Below are 17,914 nucleotides of genomic sequence, written 5' to 3'. Positions count from 1 at the left end.
TATTTGCTCTTTCTCTCCAAATAATAAGACTTTATTGCTATTTTAATTCCTGCAAGGGGGGGAAATGTGTCAGCTTTGAAGAACCTGTTGGAATTAATGGGACGTAATCATCATTGCTATCTAAAATAAGGTATTTCACAACTGCAGGAAAAGGAGTTTTCTCCCTGTTTGGGTGAACGTGTTGGGGGATAGAAACCCTTCCCTGACATACACACAAATTAAAGGCACCCCCTTGCCTATGTTTATCACTTGTGCTGCTCTTGCATATTATTCTGACAGGAAAACCCCATAAGTTTTACGTTATAAGACAATTTGATGTGCTCATGTAAAGATGGCTTTGCCTTCTGCAACCTTTCCTGTGTGATGCTGCTCCTGGGTCTCGCTTGTGGAGTGCTGCAGTTTGTTCTGGTGGTTTGGGCTCCGCAGGTAAGTATTACCCTCTGGGGTCACACTGATTTCAATTTGGTCTTCAAAGCAGCTGATTGCAGTGCTCAAAGTTAGTTGGAGAGGGGATGAAAGGTTATTACCTTTAGACCAGGTGGTGCCTGGTCTTTGTAATGCCTTTTGAAGGGTGCACGTTGTTTTCTGCCAGGGCTTTACTTCAGGAGTTTCACATGTGCACGTCCGCTGGTCCTTCACTGAGCTATAAAGGAGATGTGGCTATTAAAAGAAGGATAAAAAAGGGCATTTTCAATTTTGGAGAGGTTATAAATTGAAAATCATCACCTGTGTGTTGAGCTAAGAAATGGGCTTAAGCTGTGCAAGAATCCAGTGCTGCGGTAACACCGTTTATAAGATGAAGGATTCCCTCCAACCAACACCCTTTAAAGGGTGACAGGACACAAGGGGATTTTTTGTCACTGACAGCGGGTGAAGGGGATGAAGCAGCTCCTCCAGCACCAGCCCCACACGGCCCCTCCCATGGCGGGCACCACACGGCAGCAGCCGGGTGAGGAGGGCTCGTCAGGGCGCTGCTGCCCCTGGGCCCGGCCCGGCCCGGGGCTGTGGGGGCACCGGGCGCCATTGGACCCCTCACCAAGCCCCTGCCTCAGCCACGGCGGCGGCGCGGCTGACTGGTCGAGAACTGGCGGCAAGGGAAGCTGTTCATTGGCTGATCTGCATCACTCCTTTCGCCAATGATTTAGGGCAATGACACCCGCCTTTCTTCCGATTGGCTTTTCCGCCCCCTGCGCCCTCCTCCTATTGGACACCGATGTTAGCGGCTTATTGGTTTTGCCGCTCCCCGGGCTGGGTTTTTAATTGGGTGGCTATGGGTTGGCCGGCGCCTCACCTGCCGCGCAGCGTCATTGGCCAGCCGCTCTCCGCGCTCCCGCCCATTGGTCTCACCGCCCCTTAAGTACGTTCTGATTGGTCGCCGTGGCCCGGCCCGGTATCCGGGTAAGATGGCCGCAGTCGGTGAGTGCTCGCTGCCCGCTCCGTGGCGGCCGGTCTCCCTCACTCACGTCGAGTATCCCGCAGGTAAAGCTCCGCTTCACCCCAACCCCGCTGCCCGCCGCTCCGCTGCCCGCGGCGGGGCCCCTCCCGCCGCCCCACGGCACCCCTGAGGGCCGGGATGGCAGCTGCGAAATAGTGAGCCATTGAGCTGCCGGCCGGAGGCGGCGGGGCGCGCGTGCGCCGGAGCGCGCTGCCACATAGTGAGCCGCCGTTTGGGGATGGGGGGGAACGGGACGGGACTGGGCGCTGCGCATGCGCCTGCCTCGGAGGGTACCGAGCCCCAGCTGGTGAAGGGGTCCGGGGGGGCGGCCCTGTCCCGGAGCCGTGGGGACCCCCCCTCTATGCCGCCCTCCACTCCCCACACCACGGCTTCACACCCTCCGCGGCCCCCCCCGGACGTGGGAGGCTGCCCCTGGGCCTCGAGATGTGGGTCCCACCTGGGGCATCCCGCACCCCATAGCAGCATGGTGGGGCGGGTGTCCCCCTCCTCGCCCCGCTGTTGGGTGTGTGGGTGATGGTGGAGGTTTGAGGTGGTGTGTTAGGGCTCCGGTGTGTCCCTGGCGTGATGGGGACTCTGCCTCTTGAGGTGGGCCTGGCTGCCGGGCAGGGTATGGTGGAGTGAGTCCAGAGGAGGACATGAGGGTGATGAGGGGCTGGAGCAGCTCCTGTATGGAGACAGGCTGAGAACACTGGGGCTGTTCAGCCTGGAGAAGGGAAGGCTGCGTGGAGACCTCAGAGCAGCTTCCAGTGCCTGAAGAGGGGCTCTTCATCAGGGACTGTAGTGGTAGGACAAGGGGTGGTGGGCTTAAACTCAAGCAGGAGAGATCTAGTTTAGCTCTTAGGCAGAAGCTCTTCCCTGTGAGGGTGCTGAGGCGCTGGCACAGGGTGCCCAGAGAAGCTGTGGCTGCCCCATCCCTGGCAGTGTTCAAGTGCAGGTTGGACACAGGGGCTCGGAGCAAGCTGCTCTAGTGGAAGGTGTCCCAGCCCGTGGCAGGGGTTGGAACTGGATGATCTTAAGGTCCTTTCCAGCCCAAACGACTCTGATTCTCTGGCCATGCTAGGAGCAGGCAGCGCTAGGTTAATGCCGGGAGCATGGCAGGCACAGGGCTCCACTCAGGCCAGCTCCTGGCAAGGTGGGTTTGGGTACAGTCAGTGTTGAGAAGCAGCGGGTGCCATCGTGCAGGATGCACTGTTCCAGCTGGGGCAGTGGTGTGATCCACTGAGCTCCTGCACTGCAGCCTGCCTGCCCCTCGTTGTGGTAGGGAGAATCCCTGATCCATCCGTGTGCAAGAGCGAATGGGTCTGTGTACGGATAGCAGTTGTCTGTTAGTGACTGCTCTTTAGGTGATTTGTGCTGGTTTTGGGTGAGATTGAAAAGAATAGTTTTTGGCTGTTTGTTGGGATCAAAGGGAACAGAAAAATCAGGGTATGAAGTGTCAGAGCATTAGTACTGACAATCTGGTCAAACTCAAATCTGGGGGTAACTGTGTTCTCAGCATTGCTGGTTCTCCTCCCAGGTCCCTGACTTGCCACAGAGCGTTGCTGTATGTCCTGTTCAGTAGCTGGGTTTTGGTTCCTGATGAAAGCTCCTCAGTAGTGCAATACCTAAAGCGCCTAGGGTTCTTTTGGGTTGGAAGTACCCATTTAGCCATGGGACTTGAAAGGTGATAACACTGAAAAGGTCTAACAGTGGAAATGTATTATTTCTTGTCATTGTGTTCCGTCCTCCCCATATGGCTGGTTTGTGGTTTTCTGTGATGCTTTATGTAAAAGATTGGTGTTTCCTTTCGTGTGTCGCATTTTCCTTCACCCTTTATGTTCTTGTGCCATCCACCTTCTCAGATAAATTAATGTGATAGTTCAGGGCAGATAGGCATAGAATCTTTCCACTGGTACTGATATATTCATCTTTGAATCTCATCTCCTTATCTGAACCTGGCAGCAAGCACAGAGCGACCTGTGCGTTACTTGTTGGATTGCTTTGGGAAATGTCGATGGTTCATATTGCAGCATGAGTGTTATCTGTCACATCTTAAAGAAAGTGACATAACATGATCATTTTTGTTCTGCATTGAGTGCTTTTACATGGGCAAATGGAGAAGATGATTGTGTGGAGGGGCTGAATCGCCGAGATTATGTATTGAGAGGAACACTATGGTTTGGACAAAACATAATTATGGAAGGCTATGAAGTGGAGGCAAAGGACTAAAACATTAAAATAGCTGGAGGGACAGAAATGTCTTAATTTATTTTCATAGAATCATTTAGGTTGGAAAAGACCTTTAAGACAGAAATCTCAGTGCATGTCTTGTAGTGTGGGGCCCAGAACTGAGCACAGGATTTGAGGTGTGGCCTCACCAGTGCCCAGTGCATGGGGCTTGGTCTCTGCCCTGGCCGTGATGATACAGGCCAGGATGCTGTTGCTTCTTGGCTGCCTGGGCACAGGCTGCTCGTGTTCAGCTTTCAGTCAGCACCCCCAGGTCGTTTTCCATGAGCAGCTTTCCAGCCACTCTTCCCCAGGCCTGCATGGGGTTGTTGTGGCCCGAGTGCAGGACCCAGCACTTTGCCTTGTTGAACCTCATAGAACTGACCTCAGTCCATTGATCCAGTCTGTCCAGATTCCTCTGCAGAGCTTCCTGTCCTACAGCAGATCAACATTGCCACCCAGCTTGGTGTCACCTGCAGACTTACTGAGCATGCCATCGATCCCCACGTCCAGAGCATTGATAAAGATATTAAACAGAACTGGATCAGCACTGAGCCCTGGGGAGCACCATTTGTGACCAGCCACCAGTAGGATTTAACTCTAGTCACCGCCATTCTTTGGACTCTGCCACCCAACTAGTGTTTTATCCAGCAGAGAATACACCCATCCATGTCATGAGCAGCCAGTTTCTGCAGGAGAATGCTGTAGGAAGCTGTGTCAAAGGCTTTTTAAAGTCTAGCTGGACAACATTTTGGTCTGGACAGCTGTGTTGCAGTAAGATGGTAGGTCTGATACTGTTACCTGGATTTGGGGAAGTGTTCTAACTGTATTTAGAAGGCTGTTTATAGTCTGTATACAGCTCAAGTCCAGGTCCATTAAAGCTAGTAGCTAATGTATATTTATAAAATAGTGATGTTGGCAGTGTGTGCAGCACAATGGAGTTAATGTAGCCTTGTGCTGATAGAGAGGGGTCAGAATAAGAAATAAGATCCTGCTTTTACCGACATAAATTATTAAGCTGTCTTGGCATGTCATCCATCGCTGCGTGGCGAACACATTCTGCTTTGGCTCATCCCAGAGGCTGCTGGCCTGGAAAGCAGCGTGCTGAGCTGCTGTGGCAACCAGCTCTGAAACACATCTCCTGTCTTTAAAGACTTCCAGTGCAGAACTGCTGTCATCCCAGCTTTCATCTGCCAGGAGGGATGGTCCCTCTCACTGTGACCAGGTGGAAAGCAGCCACTGCTGATCTGTCAGCCCATTTTTTGCTTCTGCTTGTAAACGTGAAGGGGAGAGGTGTCTCCAGAAGGGTGCTCGTGCTCCCTGTCTTTATCTCATGTTTCCTTATCAGTAGTGATATAGTGGGAAATGCCAAACACGCATCGTGTGGCTGCTCGGTTCTCCTGCCATGTCAGCTTTGAGCAAGAGCAAATGAGAAACAGTGGATGAACGCTGTGCTAGTCAACTCCAAACTGGTTGAAGTAATGCGATCTTGGAGGCCTGTCTGAAATATTACCCATAGTAATGAAGATCCAAACACAGGGAGAAGCAGCCAATAATGCCAGTGTTAGTTGACAGTGTGTTAAAGCACACTGCTGAGAGGATGCTTAAGAAATATCATACCGATATTGCTTTGAGAAATGTTTGATCCTGGTGCTTTTTATGTCAGCAGCTACTTTGAGATGAAGAAGTACTCTGGCAGTGCTGGGTTGCTGGCAGGTAGGCAGGAGTAATCCTTCTTCTGTATATCTTTCCAGTAATCAGCTGGTGATTGCATCAGGATTGTTAAGTCCTTTGATGGATATATAAAAGCTATACTCTGAAAATGTCTAATTGCTCTTTGAACCCATTTCCGCTCTGGATATCGCAATATCTTTGGCTCTGACTTAATGTGGTTGTTTCTTTTCTGCTTTTAAGTCCACTGCTCAGTAATTTCATCAAACCCTCTCTTTCTCGTGTGCACTGAGAGGTAACAAACGTTTGCTGTCTGCTTCTCCATATCATTCATGATTTATGGAAAGGTTTTATCCTGTTTTTCCTTTTTCAGCTAAAAATCTGAGCCATTTTCTGAATGGCTGCTGTACACTTGTTATCTCTGTCCCCTTTCCATCAGCCTTTCTGTGTTTACTATCCCTGTTTAGATAGTGACACCAAAATAGCATAACTTTGTAGTGCTGTAATACTAACTTATGTTTTGCTCTTAAAAATGCCTTTCTTGCCTTTTTGACTGCTGCAGAGCATGGGATATGATTCTGAAGGTATTAGCTCACGTGAAGCCTGAGGGGTGTTGTTTAATAACAAACTAGATCCTGTCGTGTACATATACTCAAGGTTGTTTTTTTCTCGCATGCAGTGCTTTGCATGGGATGAGACTGTGTTGCAGGCTTAAAACTCATCTTGGACTTCCTGTCTGCAGGGTGAGTTTCACTGGAGAAACACAGAGTTCCTGCTTTGTTTGGGGTTTTGATTATTATTTGGAGAAAAGAACAACAACTTCCTCTCTTCAGTGCAGCTGGGATTCCTAAAGCTCTGGCACTGTCTGGACCTCCTCTGCTCCCATAGAATCATCAGACACATTCTTTAAGGAGAGAAACCTGCCAAACCTTTTCTCTGCGGAATGACAGAGAATCTTCCTGCTTTCTCACTTGCAGATTTGGAGGGGCAAGTGTGCAGAATCAACGCATCGGAGCCAAGGTGCTCGTGCTGTGTGTGTGCTTTGGCTCAGCAGGTCTTGTTGCTGTTCAGGATCAGCACGTGTTGCTCCTATAGGAATGTTTGTTCTGATAACCCTTGCTGTGATTCCTGCTCAGGATGGTAGCTCACCAGGCAGGGCTCAGTTTGTAGCTAAGTAAGAGCTGTTGAAAGAAGCAGATACCACTCAGTTGTTTGACTTCTTTAATGTGGGGGTTTACATTTCATCTTCCTGCAGAAGTTTCATTTCTGATACCTTTTTATGCCATAATCTAAAGCCTCCTGTAGATATTTTTATGTCCTCCAGCTTGTGATATCAGGATATGCCCAAGTAAAGGGAATGATGATCAACCGTGAACATTTGCTTGTGTAAAATGCATGTGACACAAATACCCTGTGTTCTCTGTGCACTTTGCACACATGCATTTAATCAAGCACCCGCACGACCAGCAGCAGTGCCACAAATAGATGCTTCAATAGGAAGTGGTGATGGTGAAGCTAGATCTTGTGGTAGGATGTGGTTAGTGCTGTTGATTCATATTTTCACATTATATACAGGTTAAGCTAATGTGGTAAAGCTTGGATATTTCCACAGAAAGGGAGCTGGGTGAAGTGTTGAATTGGAGCAGAAGTAGACGCTGAATGAAGGCTAAAAAAGTCCAGCGTGTTTCTGAGCTATGTGTAATGTTTCACCTATTTAGTTCTTGGGTGCCCCAAAATGAGGTAGGTGGGGATTTTATTTTTGCCTCTTGAGCTACAAATGATGTCCAGAGAAGGCTGCCCTTAAAAAAGGGAGAATTTAAACCAACCCCCATGCTGTATATTAGACAGATCGTCCTTTTGCATTTTGTAAGAGGCTTTGTCTCTATTCTCACTGGTTGGAGGAATTGCTTTACATTCCCATGTTTGTAAAAGGAAGGAAAATGAATTGTTATAAAAAGATGTGTGTGGGAACCTGCTTGCTGGGTCTGACTGGACTGCAGGCAATCAGCTCTCCTGCACATCCCCTTTCCCTGGAAATAGGTCTCTGAGCACCCTAGAGTGTGAGTGTGGGTAGGAGCAACACAGCAATCACGCTCCCGGGCCCTGGGATCAGCACTGACCTTTCTCTCTGAGCTTGCTTTGCCTTCTTCACGGGGGATTTCCAGTCATTTTGGAGCTGGGTTAGTGCAGCTCTGCCTTGAACTGCTAATCCAGTGAGTATGTTTGGGATGGTGTTACTGAGTTCATCTCCCAGGGCATAGCACAAGTGGTGCCTTCTGTTAGTGCACAGCTATTTATTTGCCTCCTCCCCTAGAAGAAGTGGCTTCACAATGTGATTTCTGTTTGATTGCTATTAGTCACAGTAATATGAAGTATTACTAATGCTATCTCTGTTCTATTTTAAATGGACAGTTGATACGTTTGGGGAACTATTGTGTTAAGATTGTCTGAGGGAAGGATTTGGTTCTCTGCCTGAAGGCAGTATCTGGGAGTGATAGTTTCTGGTTCTCTTCAGTTTCAAGTGTGGGTTGTGTGCCAGTGAAGTCCAAGTGGCTTGATTTATTGGGTATATTATTATACATATTGAATTTGGTAGTGCTGATGCTATTTAAAGTGAAAGACTACCTCCTGAAGTATTCTTCCACCATCTGCACAAGAAATAGAACTCCTCTGAGAAGATAAATAATCTGGTTTGGTTTCTATGTGACAAAATTATGGCTTACAGTCTTGAAGTGCTAAGCCTTTATATACCAGGGATTAACAGTGAAGGATCTGGAGCATGGTGATTTCTCAGTGATGAGCCATCTTCAGCTGGTAACACTAGAACTGGGACTCTTGGAAAGCATTCCTAAGGCTTTTGGGGTAGCTTTGATTGTCTGGTGGTTTGTCTAATGAATTCCCTCATCATTTGAGACTTAATTTAAGAATTAATTTTGTTGAGTTTGTGATTTGTGTGAAACCATAAGGGGCTTGATTCTCTATTGCCAGGTAACTGATACTGTCACATCCACTTTGCATTACCATAATACATTGCTGTTTTGCTTTGGGAACACTTGGAACCCACCCGATGCAAGGCAAACCTGCCTTATCCTGCAAGAAAAAAAAACCATTTCAGTGTCTTCTAATGCTTTCCAGGTTAAACCAAACCAGATCCTCTCTTTCGAGTGAAACCCCAGTGTTCTTGGGAGTTTTGTCCTCCAAGTCTCCCTGATTTCACTGGTGTTGCAAACTAAACCTCCTGCTGCTGATGTTGCTGGTGCCCAAACTTAACGCAGAGCCTGGAATTCAGGAGGGATCTGCATGCTGTACCTGATGAAACCACAGTTATGCTGCAAGAACATCAGCAGCGTGAACTTTGGAGCAGTGCAGTAACTTTTTTAATCAGCTCCAGTATTTGGAGGTTGAGGTTAAAGTCCATTTTGCCAAGTGTTGTTTAAAACGTGGGTGCGTGGGCTGGGGAGAGTCAGGCTCTTGCAGTGGAATTGATCTAGGAATGAATCCAGTGCTCAGCCTTGCAAAGGCATCCTGTTTCCTTCTTGGAGGAGGGAGGAAGGGTAAATGTATGTGGGGGCTGAGCCTTTTGTGTTCGGTGATGGGATGGAGAGGATCTGAGAACCGGTATAGAAAGTAGCATCTCTCTTACGGTGCTCAGTGGGTTCATTCTGCATTTTGTAGCAACTACTGGCTTTTCTCTCTGGTAGAGAGTTCTCATTCTCCTGATGGGAATTGCTGATCTTTTAGCAAAATTATGTGTGATAATTTTTTGTTTCCTTGGAATTTATGCTGACATCTTCTCTCCAAATATTGTTGTATGTGTCCTTTTCCATGGAACATAGGCAAGAGAAGCTTAGATCATAGCTGCTCTTTACTGCTGCTTGCCTACTTCTGTGCCTGTGATAGCTCAGGGTAAAGGTTTTGAGGTACCTTATGACCTTTTGTGAGGTCCTGTTGTGGCTCCCCAGTTCTCTCTGGGGGGTAACTACACTCTTGGCTATAGGGGTGGAAGCCTAAAGTCATTTCAATGTGATACCTGTGGGCTACTTGTTAAAAAGCAGTGAGTTTTTTCCCCTGTATCTCCTGCTATGTTTAGCTCTTTATTTCCTTCCCATTTTGCTAATGCTAGTGTTCATGCAGACACATGGTGAGGCAGATTAGGGAGCTGATCCAGCTGAAAACTAACCCATTTTAGAAAGGGAGTGGGAAAGGATTTGTTTGGGGAGTGTTTGCCGGTAGTTACTGGCATCAGAAGCCAACATCAGTGAGGGAAAGATGCTGCCTCCTTACCTTGAATTCAAGCGACTCTGGACCCACACCCATGCTCATTGTTGTAAACTGGCTGGCAGGAATCTCTGCTGAGTGATGCCAAGCTCCTCTCATTCCTGCTTTTGAAGCCACATGCAAGCACTGCTGTCCTTGCCTGGGCTCCTCTCGGGCTGGAGCAGCAGTAGGCAGTCTGCAGAACACAGACTTCCTGCAGTGCTGAGCTTGACCCTCTGCTATCGGTGATTAAGGACACAAAGCCACCCATGCTCTGGTGGCAGGCAAGTACCTGTGAAGTTCACACTGATTTGTTTCTCTTGTTTGTTTCCCTAGGTGATTTCTCTGGTCAGCTTTTAGCTTATTTGAGTCTTGGTCCAATATTCATTATTGTTGGCTTTGTAACGCTCATCATATTCAAGAGAGAGCTTCACACGGTGAGTCCTTGTCTCCCTTCCCAGCTTCTCCTTGTGGCAGAAGTTTTTCCTTTGTCACCTGGTGTTCCTGTATTCACACTTCTTTTCCCCTCTGTAAAGAGCAAGCTTAGGTAGGGTGATCTTCCTGCCAAAGAACAGCAGGAGACACTTATCACTTGTACCAGCTCAAAAAACTGCTTAGCCTTTGCTAACTTGTGCTCCTGTGTGGTATGTTTTGGGTATTATTTGTCCAAAACCATCAAGTGAAATGTCCAAGGAGCTACAGTGCTGTTGCAGAGTGAGAACACTCCCAGGATCCAGTAGGATCGTAAATGGCAGTGGTAGGTTCCTGCAAGATGGGCAGCATATGCAGGAGATGATGTCTGTAACTCGCTAGGATGTGCTTTATTTCAACTACTGAGGCAGAAGAGGGGATACCAAATAAAACTTAGATTCCCAAGGGAATGGATCTGTCTGTGAGGGCAGCTGTCCCTGGTGTTTGATTCAGAGCTGAGAAGAAGAGGTTTGCCCCTGCCCAAATGACCAACGACAGACTCTTGTCATACATAAGACATGATGCTTTCTGCCTGCTCTGACAGGTAGCTGGGAATCGGCGGCATTCCCTTGAGGAGGTATAAACCTCTTGTGAAATTTGCCCTCAGTAAACAGATAAATAGGGGCCAGTGAAAGGGTTTTGGCAGCAGATTTCTAATATAGGGCCACAGTGTCATGGGAACCAGTGGCTCAAGGGACCTGGAATGGGACAAGGAGGTTAAGCCGATTCTAGCTAGGAGAGGCAGCTGTTAAGTTTTGGCAGCTCAGAGGTTTCTTGTTGACCCAAAAGAGAGACTAAGCTAGAGCAACTATTGCACAAACCCATGGGGGTTTGAATACAGGGGCTTGTGAGGTGTTGGTAGGGAGATGAGCATTGAGGTTGGTTTCCAGTTCTGTATGTGGGAAATCACCATTGAGCTGGAGAGGGATGTGAGCTGGCCTGCAGCAGCCTGCGCCGTAGCTCAGGACACAGAGTGAGAAGCTGCTTCATCATCTGGAATGGGACCGAGTGTTAAGGAGGCAGAGTATCAGCAGCAGCTGGGAATTTGATCACAGCAGCAGGACTGACTCAGGGGAGGTGTGTGGAGTGTGGAATTAAAGAGTAAAAATAACTGCTGCCAGTCTGACGGAGTTCAGAATGGGACTGCATTGTAGGCTGAAGACAGCAACTTCCAGATGAAAATACTCGGAGAGGGAAAAGCCAGAAAGCCTGAAAGTCACCTTTTTGAGTCTATTTATCCAGATAACAGTGCGTGCACTCCCCCTGTTGGTTGATTGGGAAAGGCAGTCCCTTAAAACCTGCCCTGGTTTGCTTGCTGGTGAAAGGATGCTCACAAAATTGTTACCCAGCCTCGTAACAATCTCGTTCTGTGTATCATCTGAAAAGCTGCGTATACACAATGATAACAGTCTCTGTGTATCATCTGAACAGCTGCATATACACAGTGTGTTGCCAAATATACAGAGTGGGCTGAAAAAGAAATGCTTTTTTTTACCTCAGGTAGAGGACTTTGAAGCCATTGGTTTTAACTCTAGCAGTCAAAAAAGAAACATATGGTTTGGGCTTTTCTCAACAGAGAGAGCCTGGTAAGTGGGTGGATCTTCTAGATAGGATGACACGGTTGTCTTGCCTTCACAGATCTCTTTCTTGGGAGGGCTGGCATTCAACGAGGGAGTGAACTGGTTAATAAAACATGTAATCCGGGAGCCTCGGCCCTGCGAAGGTATGCAATGACCCAGTGGTGTCCTGGTGTTGAGTTTTGGAATGCTAACTGGGGGGGGGCGGTTAGAGGGTGTTTTCCATTTGCCTCATGTTGGCTTTGGATGTTTGGGTGCAAGAGGGCTGGCAGAGCCATCTGAGCAGAGCCGTGTCCTGTGAGCTCATGTGTGCATACTGCAGCAGGATGGGCTGGCTTCGCATCTGGAGCGTTCCAGCTGCTATGGACAGAGTAGACCTTGACCATACTCTTTCTTCTTCTCTTCCCAGAAGCCCATTCAACAGTGACCACAAAATATGGGATGCCGTCCAGCCACTCCCAATTCATGTGGTTTTTCTCTGTCTATTCCTTTCTGTTCCTTTATTTAAGGTAAAAATTCAGCGTCAGGTTTTGGCTGTTACTATGTTGAGACACCTGAACTAGATGGCTCCCTTGCTGTGTGCTACTTCAGTGGCATATGGGATGAAATCTAAGGAACCGCACAATTTACTGTGGCTAGGGTGGATGAAGCATGTCCATCTCATCTGAAGTTAGGATTGAAGGGTATGGGTGGGCTTCCCATGCCTGTCTGGGTACAGGTCTCCTGATCTGCCTTTTCTAAGCTGTGATGATCCACCAGAGTGAGGGAAGAGGGGGGGAATAGGGAGGAGGAAAGAAGAGCTGCTTTCTCATGTGTCTACTCAGTTTTGTCAGTGGGGTTATCTGCCCTCTTTTAGGTAGTATCTGTTGCCCACTTGCATGACCTTTTAGTTCATCTCGTTTCCCAAATACCAGTTGTACACACTCTGCTGTGCTGCTCTGAAATTCCTGCTGGGGCATGGCTCTGTCTTGTGGCTACAATGTGGAGGAAGACAAAACTCACAGTTCCTCCTAGCTTTGTGGATGATGGAGGGACTCTGATGTCTTGGCTCCCTGTTGCATATGCTCAGCATGTGCCTTTCCCATCAGCTGCAGTACTTGTGAGCGTTCTGCCTTCCATCACAGTGATCCCTGTTAACAGCTGGAGAGGGAGAAGTGTGGCTTTCTGGCTTCTCTGTGGCTGCTGCCAGTGGGACAGATTGCTGCTGGGATGGTGTCGAGCTGCCCATGACCCCACCGGAGTAGAGCTTTCCTAGGGTTTCAGAGGTAGTGAGGAGCTAAGGGGTGCTGAGCTCCCTGCCACTGTGCTAATGGCTCTCCATTTCTTTCAGAATGCACCAAACAAACAATGCGAGGTTTCTGGATTTACTATGGCGACATGTGCTGTCCATCTGCCTCGTCACAGTGGCTTTGCTAGTCTCATATAGTAGGTATGGAGCAACTGTTTGTCTTATGCTCTCATACAGTCCTGTGGCCTTTAACAGCCAGCAGCCCTGTCATCCCTTGTCCTGCCTTTCTGATGTGATTCTTGACTGCATTGTACAAGTCAGAGCTTTGTGAAGGTCCTGTGCTGCTGTGAGACCCTTCGAATGAGCAAAGGTGCTACATGTGTGGTGCTTCAGAAGCATTTATAAAAGCCCAAATCGGCTGAGCTTGTACCAAGTCTTTATGGGCTCCATTGCCATGCTGCAGCCTCACTGCCTTGCCCTCTTGCCAGCACTAATCATGAGAGCATTGCACCATACCTTGGCACACCAGCATCTGCAGCATGTGCATTGCTACAGTTGATCAGTGGGATTGTTTTGTTTGAGTGGTAGTTAATGAAAACGTGTGTAGCTGTTTGACTTGCAGGGTTTAGTTGTATGAAGAAGAATACAGAAAATGAACATTTGATACTTATTTTTCCCTGTAGTAGATTAAAAATGTATATATACACACATATATATAAGATGAGCTCCAGTGACTAGAGACCAGGCACGTTCAGGCCATGTTTTCCACAGAAAAGTAATTACTTTTTGGTGTTCTTGACTCTACATTAGAGCTGATTCCTTATTCCTGGTTATCTTTAAAGTTCTGACAGGACAATTTCATAAGAGATATATGGTCTAATTCAAATAAAAATTAATCAGAGGAAATGCAGTGGCCTGTGCTAGGCAGAGGGTCAGAGAAGATGAGCTTAATGGCTTTGATATATGGGTGAAAAGCGTTCTGAATGTGACTCATGTCCATGCACAGAGGCTGCTATTAATACAGGTTTCTGTTTGGCTGCAGCCTTTGTGCTGTCACATTGAAAGCAGCAAAATCATAACAAAAATGCTGTGTTCTGAAGAATACCTTTAAGGTGCAACTTTGATGGCCTGGACGGGACTTGTCCTGTTGCTGGCTTTGAAGAAGTCTCTTCTAGGAGCCAGTGGTAATAGTTCTGCAACTAATCCAGAGATGCATGAAGAAGAATGTGGAGGGTTAGTGAGTTAAGCGCAAACTAAAGCCCTCTGAGCTGAAACTGCTCTAACAGAGCAGACAGTTTTTCCCATTGTTTTTCCAACTTTTTCTGCCAGCTTTTTAATGAGAAAAAGAAGATCTCCACTTTTAACATCAGGAGCATAACTTGGTCTGAGGGTCTAGTGAAACATCAGCCCTTGAGTCATGCCTCCTCTTGTTTTAAAGCTTGTCTGGTGACTCTTCTCTTCCACTGCAGGGTTTATTTGCTTTACCACACCTGGAGCCAAGTCTTGTATGGAGGTGTGGCAGGAAGCATTATGGCTGTAGCCTGGTTTGCCTTCACACAAGAGATATTAACTCCTCTCTTCCCAAGGATAGCTGCATGGTAAGTCTATTCTGTGGAGGTTCTATTCCTGCAAGGCTGCATTCTGTGCACTGCTGGTTTGCTCATTGAATGAGTCTCTTGCAATGAGTTGTAACACAGGTGTTAGGAGAATTACCTGGCAAAAGAGATGTTTCCTAATCAACCAGTGTCAAAGATGTACCTTGCATGTGATGCAGAACAAACATAAAGATACTTCAGGCTCCAAACCTTTAGTTGCAGCTGTGCAAGCCCTGACTGGAAATGGGCTGCTCAGACTTCTGTGAACCACCTAAGATGTTATAAGAGAGAATTCCTGGGTTCTGTTCCAGTTTTCCATACTGAGTGTTGTGTGACCTACTTGTTCCTCCATGTTTTCTTGTGCATGCATATATAAACGATCCCGTATCTGTACCTGATACGGGTGGAGGAGAGGAAGTTCAAGCAACTTCCATGTGTAAAGCCCTACTCAAGTGCTGAGGTGTGGCAGAGAGCTGGAGAAGCCTTTCAAGCAGAACAGACATTTCTTAATGAATGTCTACTGACCTCATAAAATTGCAAAAGCCATTTAAATGTGATGTAGTCTGGAAACACTGTGTAAGGAATTAAAGAGGAGAGGAGCTTTGTGATTAAATTGAACAAGGAGCCCTCTTCCCAGCCTAAAGAGTAATGGAATAGTGGTGTTAAGTCTGGAGCAGGTTATTTTTCCCCTTTGTTTCTTGTTAAATCAAAACAGTGATGGAGAAAAAGACTCATTATTTCTCTGTTTCCCCCCACCTTGTCCATTTTCAGGCCAATTTCAGAGTTCTTTTTAATCCGAGATACCAGCCTCATTCCGAACATCCTGTGGTTTGAATACACAGTCACGAGAGCAGAAGCAAGGTAAGTTTTACTGGGGGTTGGAGGAGCTGTAGCTGGTTTGACTTGTCAGCTGGAGTTAGTAATTTATTCTCCTATATGTAGATGACTGCTGTGGGTAGAATAGTGCAGAGTAAAGGACTAGAGAGTTGTGGGTAAGCTACTGCACCTGGAAGGGGAGTCTGTTGGGGTGTGCGAGACGAAACAATGCTTCATTTCAGTAGTATTTCAGCTTCCTAGCTTGTGGTTTTTGGAAGCAATTGTTTATAACCATGCACCCACATGTGAGCCTGTGGACACTTAAGACCTGGTGAATGTTCTAGGCCTGTAAAGAACAGGAAGGACTCAACTCCTTGTGGAGATTGGGCAGCTTTATTTTTGTGTGAGGTTAAGCAGAGCCTTACTTTAATCCTCCCACCTTTTGCCCACTGCCCCGGCACCCAGCAATGGGGCTGGGGCCACCTCTCACCCTTCCCTCTGTGTTGCTGTTGCAGAAACAGACAGCGCAAGCTGGGTACGAAGCTGCAGTGACTCGAAGCGTGGGGACCAGAGAGCGCGTTTTAACGGAGACAGACAAAAGCAGAGACCTGGGAGCAGCAAGGAGCCTTTTAACAGACGGACCAAAGGAACAGGCAGGGACCATACCCGAAACCTGAAAGCCTTTGCTCTGCTTTAGCAGCTAGCTGGATGCTCCCTGATGCATGTGGGACCGTGCAGGAGTAGAAACTCATTTTCAACACAGATGCACATTGCCGGTTGGAATGTAACATCACGTCTACGTCAGGGGCAAAGGGGGGAGAAAATGCCTGGTGTCATGTTTGGGGGAGGGAAAACCAAAAAATGAATCCTTTCTGTGACTTTTTTTTTTTTTAGCTTTTTCCTTTTTTTTTTTTTTTTTCAGCATGAAATATACACACTATTTATTTATTTTTTTAAATGGAACTTTTGTTTCTGGGGTGGGTGAGGCCTTGACTGCGTGTTCTGGTTTTGCCTTTTTCAGCTGGGTTTTTCTTTTTGGAAGAAGAGGACAAAACTTAATCTCAAGCTGATCATGCTTCATTAGGGCTTTAATTTCTCTAAGCTCCTTAGGAGGGAGGGATACAAGGATGCGGTGACCGAGGCAGAAGGGAGAGGCAGACTTTGTCCTTTCTGCAACCAGCTGGGGAGATCAAAATCCATTCCAACTGCACTTTGTACAGATAGGAAGAAAGCGTAAAGGTCTGATTTTTAACACTAGCGATGGTTCTGCAGGGAAGCCTGCACGGATACCATGAAGGGGAGTGTGTGTGTGTGTAAAACAAAGGATAAACTGAAATATACTGACTATTATTTTTTTTCCACTGCTGCTCCTGGTGTGTAATTAGCAAGAGTGTCTTTCTCAGAATCTCTTCTAGGTGGCAAGATTATTACACGTATCTCATGTTTATTCCATCTCTTTCTTTATCCTTTTATTACCTCAGGGTTGCTGTGATCTGTACAGCTTCTGTTGTACTGAGCGTGCTGCCAATGGCACTAGGAAGCCCATTGGTGAGAAGCAGTGCTGTGCTCCAGTGAGAGTCAGCCCAAAGCCTTACAAAATTCAGTTGCTTGTCTCTGTCTTGAGCACTGGATTTTTCCTTTTTCTGTTAAAGCTTAAGGGAGGGAGTTCTAAGCATGAACAAAGTGACAACTATAAATGAATATCAAGGCAGGTGACTAATCACTAGCTCAGCTGCTGGCTGAAGTATTCCTTTGAGTCCTGTTAGCATCCACCCATGAGCTTGTCCTATCAGAGACTCCTGCCACTTACTACATTGGCTTGGTTGGGGTTCTGGAGCAGTAACCTTGAATACTGAACTCCTACAAGCAAGTTTTGCTTTCCATCCTTCTTCCGTTGGGATTCTGTGTCTGGCCAGTTTGCTCTCGGGATGCTGTTTCTCTGTGGGAATGTGTCTGCCATCTGTGTGTGCTGGTGATGCCTACAACCTCTGTGAACCATGAGTTAACCTGGCAAGGGCTATACTCACAGTGCTTCAGGGCTGTGCATGGACACTTTCTGTATTTCTAGTATATAATGCAGCAGTTCAAGTGTAACTACAGAGAAGTATTTATTCAAAGCACAACTGACTTGAACTTTCACAGATAAAGGACAGCTTCTGAACTGGCTCAATGGTCATCGGTGTGCCTTCGATGCAGTCATGTGAGCAGAGGTAAACTGTCACATCTTGGTCTTGCTGCCTGTTTTACTATCTCCACTTTAATCAGACTCCTGCATTATAAAGCTGCTTCAAGTGAGATGTGTTTCTGTTCATCTTGATTATTTTTAAGTTTTCATCTGTGCCTGTTGCCATAGGAGTTTGTGTGTTCGTGTGGAGTGGGAGCTGCTGGAGAAACTGTTGGACAAGCAGAGTGTTAGCTGTGGAAAGATCTAGGAGATAGGAATGAAGGCTGTTTAAATAGCTGTTTCAGTAGCTATGGGTAGTAAACTGTTTTCAGTTGTTACAGCTAATTATTATTTAAGGTTCTGTTTAGTATTTGCACAACATGAGCAATCCTGTTCACATCTGAAGGACCTGAGCACTGGATCTGCTTGAAGGTGCATCAGAATAAAGATGCGTCTTGCAGCTTTCACGAGGAC

The 17,914-nt window shown here is 47.1% G+C and overlaps 1 protein-coding gene across 2 annotated transcripts; it reads left to right on the top strand.

Moving 5' to 3' along the window:
- The first annotated feature begins 1,289 nt into the window (after window positions 1–1,289).
- On the top strand, window positions 1,290–16,606 carry DOLPP1 (dolichyldiphosphatase 1). Of its 2 annotated transcripts, none has more exons than XM_061477015.1 (8): window positions 1,290–1,479; window positions 9,926–10,026; window positions 11,699–11,783; window positions 12,047–12,146; window positions 12,968–13,066; window positions 14,335–14,463; window positions 15,232–15,321; window positions 15,792–16,606. In XM_061477015.1, the coding sequence occupies exons 1-8, from the start codon at window positions 1,404–1,406 to the stop codon at window positions 15,826–15,828; spliced, it is 717 nt and encodes a 238-aa protein (XP_061332999.1). In that variant the 5' UTR covers window positions 1,290–1,403; the 3' UTR covers window positions 15,829–16,606. The 2 variants fall into 2 exon arrangements, with proteins under 2 accessions (XP_061332999.1, XP_061332998.1); XM_061477014.1 differs by lacking the exon at window positions 1,290–1,479 and adding an exon at window positions 1,796–1,881.
- The last annotated feature ends 1,308 nt before the right edge of the window (window positions 16,607–17,914 follow it).

This window comes from Pezoporus flaviventris, unplaced genomic scaffold, assembly GCF_033815535.1.
Source record: "Pezoporus flaviventris isolate CSIRO_AGI_PZ_B2104156 unplaced genomic scaffold, CSIRO_AGI_Pfla_v1 ptg000097l, whole genome shotgun sequence".
NCBI classification, from domain to species: domain Eukaryota; kingdom Metazoa; phylum Chordata; class Aves; order Psittaciformes; family Psittacidae; genus Pezoporus; species Pezoporus flaviventris.
Note: the sequence above shows the minus strand (reverse complement) of the source record. Positions and strands in the feature narration are given on the sequence as shown.